Below are 14,361 nucleotides of genomic sequence, written 5' to 3'. Positions count from 1 at the left end.
CAGAGGACATGTTAACGGTGGACGCACATGTATTTGCGTCTTCATAACTGGAACTGGAGGGAACATACATGTACTTGTAACATGCACATAGAACCGTTGGGGTCCAAGATAGGGGACATAACTGACCAGAAAAATCCATATTTCCACACCATGATGAGTCGGTAGGTGGGGGTGGTCTGCTTTGGAGGAAATACCACAAATAACACTGCAAGCAGACGAATAAAAGTGAAAGCGGCGCTTTGCCCGACCATGCTGTGTCGGAGGTGGGAGGGGTGTGCTTTTGAGGCAAGGCAAAAACTGAAAAGACATATCTGCGCAGTCAATGAATAAATAAAGGTGCACTGTGAGCGCTGCTCGATACTGTGTGGTAGGTGGGAGGGATCTAATTTTGAGGCAAGGTAAGAAAAAAAGAATACGGATGTTGTTTATAAATAACTAAAGGTGGACTGCGAGCGCTGCACAATGCTGTTTCGGAGGTTGGAGGGTGTGCTTTACAGGCAAGTCAGGAAAAAAAAATCATACAGGCGCCGTTAATAAATAAATAAAGGTGCACAGCAAATGCTGCTTGATGCTGTGTTGAAAAGTTGGGCCGTGCTGCTTATGAGGCAAGGCAAGAAAAATAAGCATATAGACGCTGTCAATAAGTAAATAGATAAAGGCACATGGTGAGTGCTGCTCGATGCTTTGACGGAGGTGGAAGGGGTGTGTTTGATCGTTAAGTCTTAACCTTGTTTGGCCACATACCTTTGTTTTTATGTGTTCGTTACGTGATATTTCGACTAAAGTTTGATTAACCATGGGGAGTGGAGGGATGTTGTAGTGTATAGTACGTAAATTACATAGACGAGGAATACAGCCTCGGATCGAGCCGAGAAGCAACAAGCATTGGCCGCACGCGCGCCTCGCGCTTAAAGTAAAAAATTAAAAAACAAGCCCTGGAGTTGTGTATATGAGCACGCGCGCTAGAAGCAGGCGGGATGAGGGGGCCTGTGCGATTTACTTGCGGGAGCGATAATTGCTACCATATGGCGGCGCTCGCTCCCGCAAGTAGATCGCCTCATGTGCACGCGTTGCCATTGAAGGCAATGGAACGCGTGCACGTGTTTGGCTGCAAGCTGGAGCGATTTCTAAAGGTCTCTTTCCTAAGCAGCGCATGCGTGCTGCGTAGGCGAGACCTAAAAAACAGTGAACATTACTGTGTGTACCACTGGGTGGGGCTGGCAATGCCATGTCGGTGGCTTGGGGTATTTTGAGATCAAAAATTGAACAGGTTGCAAAATGGATCCGTTATGGAGATAAGCAATGGAAACAGGATATGTTCTGTAGTGCTGTGCAGGGTGGATCAAGCGGGTCACAGTCAGTTAGAATGTGAAAGCATGTCAATTTAGTAGCAGTAGTGCCCACTTCATCCTGAGGTGAAGAGGTCCACACTGGCATTGGAATGGGTGTCTGGCGGAGATCTTTCTGGAGTGGAGCTTCTCGCCGGCATGAGATCTCTGAAGTACTGTCTGCAAAAGTCTTGTGCAGCTACCGGTGTATCTAAGAATCAAGGCCTCCCATCAACATCCACCATGAGATGCGCAAGATACAGTATGCCGTATCGGAGGCCCAGGTTTCGAAGAGAGATATTTACATCATTGACTTTGCGACGAGCATCCTGCACAACTAGGGTGAAGTCAGGAAATAAGGAAATTTCAGCACCCTGCCAGTGCAAAGGGCCAGATTTGTGTGTCGGCCTAACGGCCACATCATGATTGCAAAAATTGAGCAGTCTGGTGATTATTGGTCTGAGAGGAAGTCCAGATTTGGGACATTGCCCCAGGAAATGATGTGCCCATTTCACCACAAAGGTATATGTAAAGTGTTGTCTGATCATTATGTTCGTCAGTTGTCTTTACACAAGGAGATCCATTTGCCCGGTTTCTGTGGTTTCCGCAACACCCAGGATGCATAGGTTATTGCCGCACCCCCTGGCTTCCAGATCTTTGTTCTTCATGGCCACAGCTTTTAGCAGCTTCTCTAGTTTCTCTAGGCATATAGCAGTTTGAGGCACCCCATCCTCAAGGCCAGAAACCCTCTCCTTTGCTGCGTCCAACCAATTGGTGGGCGTGTCAAGGAGTTTGCTCAGGGTGTCAATGCGACCAGCAAGGGCATCGAATCTGCCATCATCTCATCTCCGCCATGATGGTGTCTGTTCCAGCTAGATGTTTGGGGTCCAAGCCTCATGCAGTGCCCTGTTCCATAAAGGGGGCGGGCTCCTGGATATCAGATTGCTTCTGCTGTTTAGGATCGCCTTGAACCATAACTGTTGCAGGATGGTGGGGCCTAGAATCGCAGTGTGAGGTGGACACACCTGCACCTCAAGTCTGGATTGTGGAACAGTAGTGTGGGCCCCCTGGAATGCATGCAGGTAGAAGAGTCCAGAGTTGGGAGTAGTAAGCAGATCCACTGTGGGTAACAGAGTAATTTTAGCAGGAGCCTTCCAATGATGCCCCCAGGACCAGCGTGCTGTGCCCCACAGGGAAGAAACCTACAAATTGGTGAAGGTCGTGCAAAAGACTGCCCACAGATTACCAGGAGGTGTGGGCTCAAGATAAGGGCCAAAAGGTGGTGCACGCCAGCACTATGTCCGCAGCAGAGTTCGACTAGACCGCAACGTACCACGGGAATTAGACGGGTGGAGGAAGCGAGACAATAAGAGCTGGCCATGCAATGGTCACACAGCACTGGTGCACCCACCAAACATCCTACACTAGGGCAAGGGGGGTGACCCAGGAGGAGGCAACCGATCCCCAGCCATGTGGGACCTGCAGCAATGTTGAGACAGGAGGGGCTCTTCTGCTGTACCTCAGGAGGGAGAAGAGGCATCCAGGGTGATGATTAAGGGCCTCTATGGGGGTGCCGAGCCACCCACTGTGATGATCAAGAGATGGAAGAAGGCTGCACCGTGTCACAGGCAATAGAGGGGCAGAACAAGTATCAGCAGCAGGCCCACATCAAGGGGGTCCCCACGGGAGGCAGCGGCCAGACGATGACAGGCCTCGAAGGCCCGCCACCTCAGCTGTAATGCGAACCAGGGACTCGACTTCAGCGCGTGGTCCTCCGGCACCACGCTTTTCAGTATGGGAGTGGGCAGGAGGACAACTGGACAGCACCGGAGGAAAGCACATGGATGGTCTATGGCCCCATTGGGCGGCAGCTGCACAACCGTAGGGGTGAGGGTTAGTGCAGCACCTGACCCTGCAAGGTCTCAGATGCCAGAGAAATTATGGAGCCCCTGGTAATGGAGGCCTGCCTGCGATCTGGAGGGTCCACCAGTTGGGCATGGCGATCTATAGACAAGCAGTGGCATGGAACCCTTGGTGGATTTGGGACCCAGGAGGAAGCCATGAGGTAGATGGCCTGGGGCACCACACAGATATGGGAGGACAGAGGGAAGAAGCAGCAACCTTGAACCTGCGGTCCCTGTCACCACAAGTCTTCTGAAGTTAGGATTGGTAGCCCATCAACTCACCGCGCCTTGTTGTTTTTATCCCTCCTCTCCACTCCACCTGTGACATGCACAGTATCAGTGTCACAATGCACACAGCTAAAGGTGGATCATGCTGGATACAGTTACAGGCCCATTACTGTGTTTTCCACCAAGTTGAGCCACTGGACCTTCAGTATCACAAGGCCATCTTGGTAGGTGGTCAAGCCACCTCCCAGGCTCGTCATATAATTCACTTTACTTTTTTTTTCTCTGACTGCAAAGTGAGAGGAGTTTGTAAACACCAGTCCCCATATTAAAAAATGAAGCAGCAGAAAATATAGCCTTCCCTCTGTCTTTGAAGCGCAGCAATTGTGACGAGATGAATACAGAATTTAAAGGCATCTTCATTTATTGCTTAGACTCTGGGCGAGCCACCAAAAATCAGATCAGGTCACGGCCCACACTTTGAGAAGCACTACCCTAGAGAAATGTCGAATTTAATTGCATTTGTAAAATCTTATTTTAGCAGCAGGACATGTGCCCAAAGTCGCTACATGTTTGACTCTACCACATCTATGGCAATGTGGAATCTTTCAAACCAGTCACACCTTTACCTTTGTTGCCTCCTTTTGTTTTGCCACTCAATAGCCTATTTACTTCATCAACTTCCCAAACTCCAGCTTTCAGAACAGCTTTTCATACTTCTTCTCTGGCCTAATTCTTTAACATAACAGAACTTATTCTTCGTGCATTTGGCCAAACTGCTAATAGCCTCGTCCAAGGAGGGCGCCTTTAGACCCAGCAATTTCTCTTAGATTCCCAGATTAACCAGTAGTGGTTGCTACCAGACTTGGGTGGTGCGGCGGGGACGGGGAGGTGCCGGCCACCGCCTCTCCTCCATCCTCTTCCAGCTCCAGCAGGATCCAGGAACCAGCAGGAAGTACCAGGCTCCCGATAGCCAATCACAACACTGCAATGCAGAGTTGTTATTGGAATGAGCGATGTGAATCGACGCCCAGCCAGGGAATGGGGGCCTCGGCATGTTCTCCATGCAGGCTGCAATGCAGCCTGCATGGATAAGGGGGAAAATGTGCATGACTGATTTGGGCGGCCCGAGAGAATTTACCAAACAGTCATTGCGCACTTAGGAGTGGGCAAACCACTCCATCCCAGCCCCTCTGTCCTCGGAGCAGCCCACCCCGCCCAGAAAGGGCCTGCAGCACAAGCAAACTTAAAATGATAATAACACTAGTTATTTTCATTTAATGTTTCCTGCTAGGAAGCAGTGGGGTGACGCTCCTCTGCCTTAGCAGAGGAGATGGCACTGAGATGAATGTTTTATTAATTAACTTATCTCTTAAGATCTCTTCATAAGTATCTTTGTACTTACAACTAACTGCTAATGTCCGCAACACTGCGACAAACTTGTCTATTGATTCTACAGGCATTTGAGCTCTGAAAAAACAGTATGGTGTTCCACCAGAATGATTATTTTCCTGCCAAATTCCCCTTTGATTCTTTAATGCCGAGTTCTTATTCATTATCCAACCCCTTTTCTATGTCCAAAGCATTATTATGGTCTACACTATTTCCATCAGTTATAGTTGATAATTTAAAAAACTTTTTCCCTTTACTGCAAGACAATGCTTCAGCATGGCAAGTTTTCTCTTAGCCACTAACACATTACTGCCGAGTCCACAACAGGGCCTGCTCTAGGGCGGTGCGGTCGGTGCCACCGCACCGGGCGCTGACTTGGGGTGGGGACGTCATTTTCGAAAGTTTATTATCATTTTAAAAGCACCTGCTGCTGCTTTCCTGGCCTCCAGCAATTTTCAGGGCTCAATTAAAATGTCAAGATAACTCCAGTGATTAATTGTCTTCCTGGAAAGAGACTGGAGGTTTGTCTAGTGGAAGTTTTGACTTATCCTAAGGTAGCTCAGAGGGTTAAAACGCCTTCTGCTAAGAACGTGTACCATGCAGATACCAAATTGCATATAATGTAAATAGGGCAGTGGGTTACTGCCTCTGTAAGAGAGCTTATTTTGTTACTTGGCGTTTATAAGTCAACTTCCTATGATAGAACATTGAGCTATTAACTGTCATCAAAGAAGAGCATGCAAACTGAAAGGTATATGCTAGAGCTATATGTTTTTTTTGCTCAGTCTTCCATTATCCTAATCTTGCCAAAAGGGTTCATTTGGGTAGAAAACAATTCTTATTAATAAAGAGAAACCCTAACAATGGATTTATGTTTTAAATTCTGAATTTGTGCTTTTCCAGAATAAGGACTCTTAAACTATATTGCCTACCAGTATTGATGAAATGTCACTCCTACACTACACCTTGTAGTCCAGCCTGATGTAACATTTCCTTTACACTGATTTACACATATATGATTGTCTCCACTCTGTGCAATATGTGTGTGATGTAAAGTTCTGTGACACCTTACAGTGGTGCTATAAAACTAAATAAATCTGAGAGACAGTGGTTATGGAGACTTGAGGGGCACTGTTAAAGGGTGCTAGTGAGGGAATCCGTGGCAGATGTGGTCATTGAGGGGGGGTGCCAACAAACATTGTCGCACAGGGCGCCACCAGTGTTAAATCCGGCCCTGGTCCACGAGGCTAATCGAACCTTAGTCCTATTTCTATTGCCACACTTTAATAACATACGGGATGCGTTTTCCAATGTGATTTCAGGTTTTCTGTGCTTGAAATGCATCAGCACGTTTCTAAAGACAGCATTCACTGCTATTCATGACTCAGGAAACCTTTTATCATTATTTGAAGTTGGGAGCCAGGTCACTGTGGGTTGATGCTTCTTCTACAGCCACCGGACATGTGTGCTGAGTTGAAAAGAGAAATGCAACTCTGCATCCGTGTAACTCCTCTGGCATCTTCTACCCTATGTGAAGGTAAGGTAGGCTGGTGATTGCTCTGTAACTCTCCAAGTACAGTGCCGTCACTCTCAGTCTCATGTTGGTGTGTGTGAGGTTGAATGATAAGATTATGAGCATGCGACTCTCCATTACCTCCTATGAGAGCTCTGTCTGGCCCAGGGGTGCAAGCCCCCAGTACTGGGCTTCATTCTCCAGCCTACCGTGTTGCAAACTGCCTGGTCATAACCCCATCTAGCCCATGGGTGCAAATAGGAAGTTTTAAGTGGGCCCTGGATCAGAGCTCCAGATGGCTGCGGGGTGCAATACCCGAGGCCTGGGCTGCATTCTCTGACCTGCTCTGTTGCAAAGTGTCCAGAAGAGGATACCACGGACCCGGGGAGGGCTCCCCTGCTTTTTTGCTCTGGTTGGGCCCCGGGTAGAAGCTCAGGTTGGCCCAGGGGTGGCTCTGGCGCGGTAAGGCTGCTTTGCTGTGATGAGAAGCTCTGAATGAGCCCAAGTTAGAGCTCTGGCTGGCCCTGGGGGCAAGCCCCCAGGCCTGGGCTCCATTCTGAAGCCTACCATGTCACACAGTGCCTAGGACTGGGTACAGCAGACACTGGAAGAGCTTTCTTGCTGTGCCAACATAAGAAGCTCTGGGCAGATTGTTAAATAGGCTGGAAACCACTTTGTATACACAAAAATGAGGTTTAATGTGTACAGCACCACCAACAAACAAATGGTTGTTTCCCCTCCGTGTTTGCCCCTTCAACTGCCCGCAATAACATCCCCATGGATACCAGAACACTCAAAGATGAGTATGTGTTCCAACATGGAACACATGCACGAGATTACAACACATCCCCTTTACACAATAATGCAGGAAATACATAACAACAGCAATACAGGCAAAAGAAATAACATTACAATAAATTAAAAAGTACTTAAACAGACATCATTAAACCTTGCAGGGGTGCGACGCTGTCTTTGAGGTAAACTCCTGGGTTGTACCTGCTCAGCAACTGGAGGAGTTGTGGTACTAGGAAAATTATGAGAACTCAGGAAAGAAAGAGAACTGGACTGATCAGAATGTGAAATACCACAAGGATTAGAACCCAAAGAAGGATCTGGCCCAGTGTATTTCACAAGCCTTGACATACTCCACTTGCACCCATTTTCCATCGTAACAACATTCTTTTGAATAGAAGAAATCATGAAAGGCCCCATAAATTCCAGACACCTTTTCTTGATATCGTCGCCAGTGTTAAATAGGCTGGAAACCACTTTGTATACACAAAAATGAGGTTTAATGTGTACAGCACCACCAACAAACAAATGGTTGTTTCCCCTCTGTGTTCGCCCCTTCAACTGCCCGCAATAACATCCCCATGGATACCAGAACACTCAAAGATGAGTATGTGTTCCAACATGGAACACATGCACGAGATTACAACACAGATCCATCTTTCGTAGCTGGGTCAAGTTGGCGTCAGAACAGGTATGAGTCTGGGGCTCCTCTGCACAGAACAGTTCCAGTAATCACCAGTCAGAGGTGCTTTAAGCCATGGCTTTTGCTTGGGAGGCCCAGTTCCCCAGGCCAGGGTTTCAGGTACAGGAGAGAGACACCTAGCCTGCCCGGGCAGGGGTGCACGACAGCTGCAGGGATTTACTAAGCTTCAGACATCCACCAGTTAGCCAGCCAGTTAAAAAATCCCAATTTGGCTAAAATGTCACCAGGGACACTTCATTTAGAAGGCTGATCAATGGACAAGTACGTCTATTGGCTGGATCGGCCATCCAAATGAAATGTCACTGGTAACATTTTAGCCCAAATGTGATTAAAAGGTGGCTCATGAACCACGTCACCTTCCATGCAGGCCTAATTAAAATTTTGCCTTACACATGTGACACTTCTCAATCACACACAACTCGACTACCTGATAAAGTTTATAATTAGGCCTCTGTGAAATTCTCGAAATTTCGTTTTTGAAAATTACCTAAAATTCCTGAAAATTGCTTTAATTTATGTGAATAGCCAACACAGCATTTTCCACGACTTTTTAGCATGAAACATGTCCTCACATTCATTTTGGGGGTGAAAGCGCACCCAAAAATATATATGCAAAATCGCACCTGGTGGTATCAACAGCTGTTGAAGTGTGGGTTGTTCACGATGTGCAAGTGTTCCTGTTATAGGAATTTTACCTGAATGAGATCTCAGTCACGCAACCTGGCATAATCTTAGAAATAAATACCGGAAATAATGTGAGATTATGACAGTGTAAACACACTTTAGTTCTCAGTTTTTTTTATAATGGTTAAAGTTATCTCAATGCACTCCATTTGTATACAATCCCCATTTGAAGGAGATTGACAGAATGGGTACCAATGGGTATGCCACACTAATATTTATGAGAGTATTACACGCCTTTTTGTGTACCTCTACACTGATATGTTACAAAGACCTTGCACACTATTGCTGTGGCATGCTGGATAATCCTCAGTACTCTGTGCCAGAACCACATGCAATGATGGCTTGCACACATATGTGTACCCTACTACACCTTTATTGAGGCTCTGTGTGTTTGAATGCCAGAAGGAGGCGAAGAGAAGCATATGTGGCATCACCTGCAAATGAAATGTAATATTTGGTATAACAAGAAACCCTACAGATTGTAGTACATATGCATGCATTCAATATGTCTAGTGCAGGGTGATGTGGTGTAGTTTTAAGTCGCTATGTTTGTAAGGCTGTTCCCTACGCAAATCTCTAATCCCAGTGTGTGTGGCCACACGTCACCTAAATCCCTAACAATCAAATTACATGCTCGTGGTGACTGCTGAAAAATTGAGTTCTTGTGTCAAACTTGGAAAGGCAGTATACACGAGTGTAACAGCCTGCCCCAGGCAATGCAGACAACTTGCATGTTGATGGAGTGTCACTAATGTCTATTGTGGATGTGATGTGCTCTGAGGGAGATGGCTGAAGTTCTAGATACAATTTAAAGCACATAATATCTGAGGACATTGGAATGCCCTTACCACCCGTTGCCTTTCTGCCAATGATTGTGTCATGGTGAAACACTGGTGCACTTGGCTAGTGATGCATCTGAGTACCTGTTACAAGCAGCATTATTGGTTTGCCTGTGAAATGTCCACTGTGTGCCCGCTGACCTTCTGGGCTGATCCAGCTGCTGGTAGACGGAGCTCAGCCAGTATTTTGAGATGTGCAGGGATGACCTTGGAGTGGGCTGTGGGTGAATTGAGCTCCTGCTGCCAGTTTGTAAGAATGTCAAGTAATCGTTCCCCAAAATGAGGGGCAAGGCAATAAAGGTTTTAAGTGACTTGAAGGTCTGTCTCTTGATTCCTTATGTCCAAGGGCAGTCTGCGTGTGATTGGTTAATGTTGTAAACACTTTCACCTGTTGATGCTGTCCCGACTGTTAACCCCCCCACCTTGCAATTTCTAGAATTATGTAAACATTTCTAGATTTTCGAAAATACCCCAAACTAGTGTATTTCTACTTACTGCGCGATGGTGCTTGGAACAAATGAAGAGGAAGACGACGAAGACACAAACACCTCCAAAAGATATCAGCTGCTCCGGCCTTTTGGATGTGTCCAAAGCCACCCAAGTGATTAGTCCCCCCAGAATCAAAAGACAAAAGACCCTATGAAAGAAGACACACCAGGATCATGGTTATTCATAGCGCAGGAAAAAGTAGACACACATATATCTCCAGGCGTGGTCTCTCAAAACCTCTAGTGATAAAAAACCTGCCCTAGTCCACCTGGAAACACTTCTTGGAATTATCCAAGTAGTGTAGGGTCGCAGTGCCTCAACCAGTCAGGAGGGGGCTTTCTTTTTTGTCGCTATTCTTCCCCCAGAATGAACCAGAGAGCGAATTGCCTACAAGCTACTAATCATTCTAACCCCTCAGTTTTTAACGGCGGACCCTCAGGAAGCATTGTTATCTCTTTGATCACTGCAACATCCAGCCCAAGGATTGGTCAGCAATGTGCTTGGTAGAGGGAAGTAGCATAAGAAGAAAAAGTGACATTCTTGAAGTTGTAGCCAATGCTGAGGCTATTCCAATTAGCAGTAAAAAAAAATCGCATTTCTTTGTGATGTTTCAATCCCTGTGATTGGGACATTCTAGCCTGAGTACTAATGAAGTGTCTATTTACAAGGCCGCAGTACAAAATCTCTCCTATTTACCCAGCAGCCTGCAAAATAGTCCTAATCTCTGCTGTTTAGCCGGCCATAGACTTAGAAGTAGAGATGATGTGCAATTTGACCAGCACTCGGATAATTAGTGTGAAGTAGGTCTATACTTACTTAGCCAGCCCATAAAGAAAAAGTACTCCAGACAAGGGTAGTGTGGTGACATCTTGTAACGTGGATGCAACGTATGAAGCATATACAAATGTAGAACAGTTTGTAAAAGTGTAAGTGCATGATTTAAGCTAAGCTGTTTACAGGGACGCCTTGCTGCTTTTGTTTCTGCCCGTTTGGAATCGCCTGTTGCCAGCCTACTTCTTGCGGAACCCGCTCCGCGGGTCCCGCTGCGTGAGGAGTGTTGACCGCAGCACCTTGAAGGGGACACCGAGGGAAGTACTTGCACGGGGCTGCGAGCGAGTGCGTGAGCTCCTTGAGACTGCATTTCCCAGGAGCACCCGCCAGCCCTGATCAGCTACACCTGGGCCGCTCTCCCCGACCCCTCCTACCCTTCCACCGAGCCCTTATCATCTGCTCTCGCTGAGACGGCGAGTGGGACGCCTTGCTGCTTTTGTTTCTGCCCGTTTGGAATCGCCTGTTGCCAGCCTACTTCTTGCGGAACCCGCTCCGCGGGTCCCGCTGCGTGAGGAGTGTTGACCGCAGCACCTTGAAGGGGACACCGAGGGAAGTACTTGCACGGGGCTGCGAGCGAGTGCGTGAGCTCCTTGGGACTGCATTTCCCAGGAGCACCCGCCAGCCCTGATCAGCTACACCTGGGCCGCTCTCCCCGACCCCTCCTACCCTTCCACCGAGCCCTTATCATCTGCTCTCGCTGAGACGGCGAGTGGGACGCCTTGCTGCTTTTGTTTCTGCCCGTTTGGAATCGCCTGTTGCCAGCCTGCTTCTTGCGGAGCCCGCTCCGCGGGTCCCGCTGCGTGGGGAGTGTTGGCCGCAGCACCTTGAAGGGGACACCGAGGGAAGTACTTGCACGGGGCTGCGAGCGAGTGCGTGAGCTCCTTGGGACTGCATTTCCCAGGAGCACCCGCCAGCCCTGATCAGCTACACCTGGGCCGCTCTCTCCGACCCCTCCTACCCTTCCACGGAGCCCTTATCATCTGCTCTCGCTGAGACGGCGAGTGGGACGCCTTGCTGCTTTTGTTTCTGCCCGTTTGGAATCGCCTGTTGCCAGCCTACTTCTTGCGGGGCCCGCTCCGCGGGTCCCGCTGCGTGAGGAGTGTTGACCGCAGCACCTTGAAGGGGACACCGAGGGAAGTGCTTGCACGGGGCTGCGAGCGAGTGCGTGAGCTCCTTGGGACTGCATTTCCCAGGAGCACCCGCCAGCCCTGATCAGCTACACCTGGGCCGCTCTCCCCGACCCCTCCTACCCCTTCCACCTATTGTGTTCAGACTCCTTATTAAGCCACAAGTACTCCCGCAGCGCGGGAGAGCGCGCGGGAGAAGCCCGGGACAAGGGCGGGACCGTCTGTGGCCGTCCGGGGCCGAAGGAGGCCGGGCTGGGCCACCCCCCTTACCAGTGACATACAGTATCACCTCCAGTAGGTGGCTTAGGAAGGTTGGATTTGTTTGGTGTTTGGCATGGCAACGTCTACATCGGCAAACTCTGTAGATAGCCATCGAATAACTCCTCTTGTAGAGTCTGGTCCACTGGCAATTGGCCCCCTGGATAAATTTTTCTTTAATCGTTCACTGGTAATAGACAAAGAGTTGACCTTGGCAGAGAGGCGCGCAGAGCGTAGGCTGTCAATCGAAATACTTAAGAATTCAACGGATAAGTTTTCAAGTCTAGCTTGCCCCACCCTGGTGACTCCTCTGTCATCAGTGAACTTGCCAGTTGTAAACGACCATTTTGAGGTCCAGGCCCAAAAACCAAACAAGGATGTTGTGATAGAACTAAATAATCCTTGTGGCGGCAAAATCCTACCAGCACCGCTCACTGATTCTGGCGCCCAGGTTACATTGGCCCAACCCAAAATCGGGTCCAAACGGAAACGACCAGCATCTGTAAGAAAATGTAAAAGGGTGGTCAAACCCCCTCAAAAACTCAGGAAGTTACATAAACTCGTGAACACAGGAGAGGTAGCTACTAACGAAACTCAAAGCACAGAAAGTGTTACACCTACTAATCTTGTCTCCTTGAACAGCCAGGACGGAGATGACAATCCTTGTACCGACTCCACTGTACCATGTAAAGATAAGGAGCAATCACTTGTAACTGTTCTCCCTGAACTGGAAAAATTGTTTAGATCACTACTCACCCCCATTGAGGATAGAATTGCAAAGCTTGTAGATAGGCTAAACCATTTTGAACAGACTACCTTAGACAATTTTTATTCCACAAAATCACTGATTAAAGCGAATAGGGTGGAAGTAAGCACAAACTCTCAGGTCCTAAACAACCCTGTTATTCAGGATAAGGGAAGAAATCCCCGAAATAGCTCTCCTTTACCTCCCAAACTGAGCAAACCTACAGTTAAAGCCATTACAAAATCCTCAGACAGAACAGAGAGAGCAAACGTTGGCCCTGATTTACCTCAGTCGACCATAATACACCCTACACAGCCCACAATCCCCCCGACACAAAATCCACCAATCGCAACGAGTGCTGAGGCTACAGTGCGTCACCAAGCGGGAATAGTACCAACAAACGCAAACGTAACTAATAGTACGCAGAAAGCTCAGAATATTCCGGTGGGAGGGAATAGGGCTAACACAGGTTTGTTGGTAGGTAAAACTTCAGTACCGTCCCAAATAAATAACAAACAACAGGCGCTGAAGCCTGTCCCCCAATATGTCCCCCAAGTTCCCAAATCTATCCCACCGCCCGTGGCAAAACAACCCTACAGAAAACCACCAATTAATCTCACCCCAGACTCCTTTCCCTATGTAGCAGTTCTTATAAACGTCCCACCATTACCCCCAGGACAGAGAGAAACTTTCCAGATGCTCAAAAATAAGATCATGCACTGGCTAAAGGAAAACCGTCCTCTGCCTGGTGACATCGACGGGCTAATCATAGGGGTAAGGAGAATAGATTGGATGAGATATACATCGAAAACCTTGGGTGGGGATTGCATAGTGGTCAATTTCCAAGACCCAAGGGTGGCGGGATGGATAACAAGGCAGGGATGGGGAACAAATAAGGGAGGTATCGGAATTGTAGACCTTACCTTTTTTTACCCCCGACCGACTAGTGTAACGACTAGTTTACTCAATGAACCCCTTATTCCCCCTACTGTATCATGGCCAGTCAATCCCTTACCACCTCCTTCTGTAGGTTATAATCATACCACTTACACATATTACAACCCTCATGTAGGATGGCAGGAGCCGGGATGGGGATATTGACAAACCAGTACTGACAGTTTAGGAGGGAACACTAACGAGCCAGAAGGGCAATGTGATGTTCATGGTAATACAACTGTTACAAACTTATTGGTCAATTACATCGAGACGGGGGGTTTGGTCGAAGAAGGTGGTTTTAGACTGGGAACCCTAAATACAAATGCCAAGATAACATACCCAGCCAATACGACAGTGGATCCGACAGATGACCAAGAAAGGCAGACTAATTCTACTGAAAGCCCTATGTTAGCCCAAGTATTCCCATTGACTAACACCCGAGAAGGGCTAGATGCTAGCATTGGTACGCTTTTATCTTGGAATGTCGCTGGGCTGGCAAGTAAATTGGATTCCCAATCCTGGGTGGATTTTATAAGTGGGTATGACATCTGTTGCTTCCAAGAAACCTGGGCTTGTGATCCCCTTTTCTGTCTTG

At 47.9% G+C, this 14,361-nt stretch overlaps 1 protein-coding gene across 1 annotated transcript in view; it reads right to left on the bottom strand.

Annotated features, from left to right (window-relative positions):
• LOC146860199 (sodium/nucleoside cotransporter 2-like) overlaps positions 1-14,361 on the bottom strand; it is a 347,088-nt gene that overhangs the window by 187,822 nt on the left and 144,905 nt on the right. The window contains exon 6 of the mRNA XM_085644040.1: positions 9,876-10,017. Coding sequence (XP_085500166.1) covers positions 9,876-10,017 — 142 coding nt within the window. The remainder of the gene's footprint in view (positions 1-9,875; positions 10,018-14,361) is intronic.

The sequence above is a fragment of the Triturus cristatus genome, chromosome 3_1 (genome assembly GCF_964204655.1).
Source record: "Triturus cristatus chromosome 3_1, aTriCri1.1, whole genome shotgun sequence".
Classification (NCBI taxonomy): Eukaryota; Metazoa; Chordata; class Amphibia; order Caudata; family Salamandridae; genus Triturus; species Triturus cristatus.
This window is presented reverse-complemented; position numbering and strand designations above follow the sequence as displayed.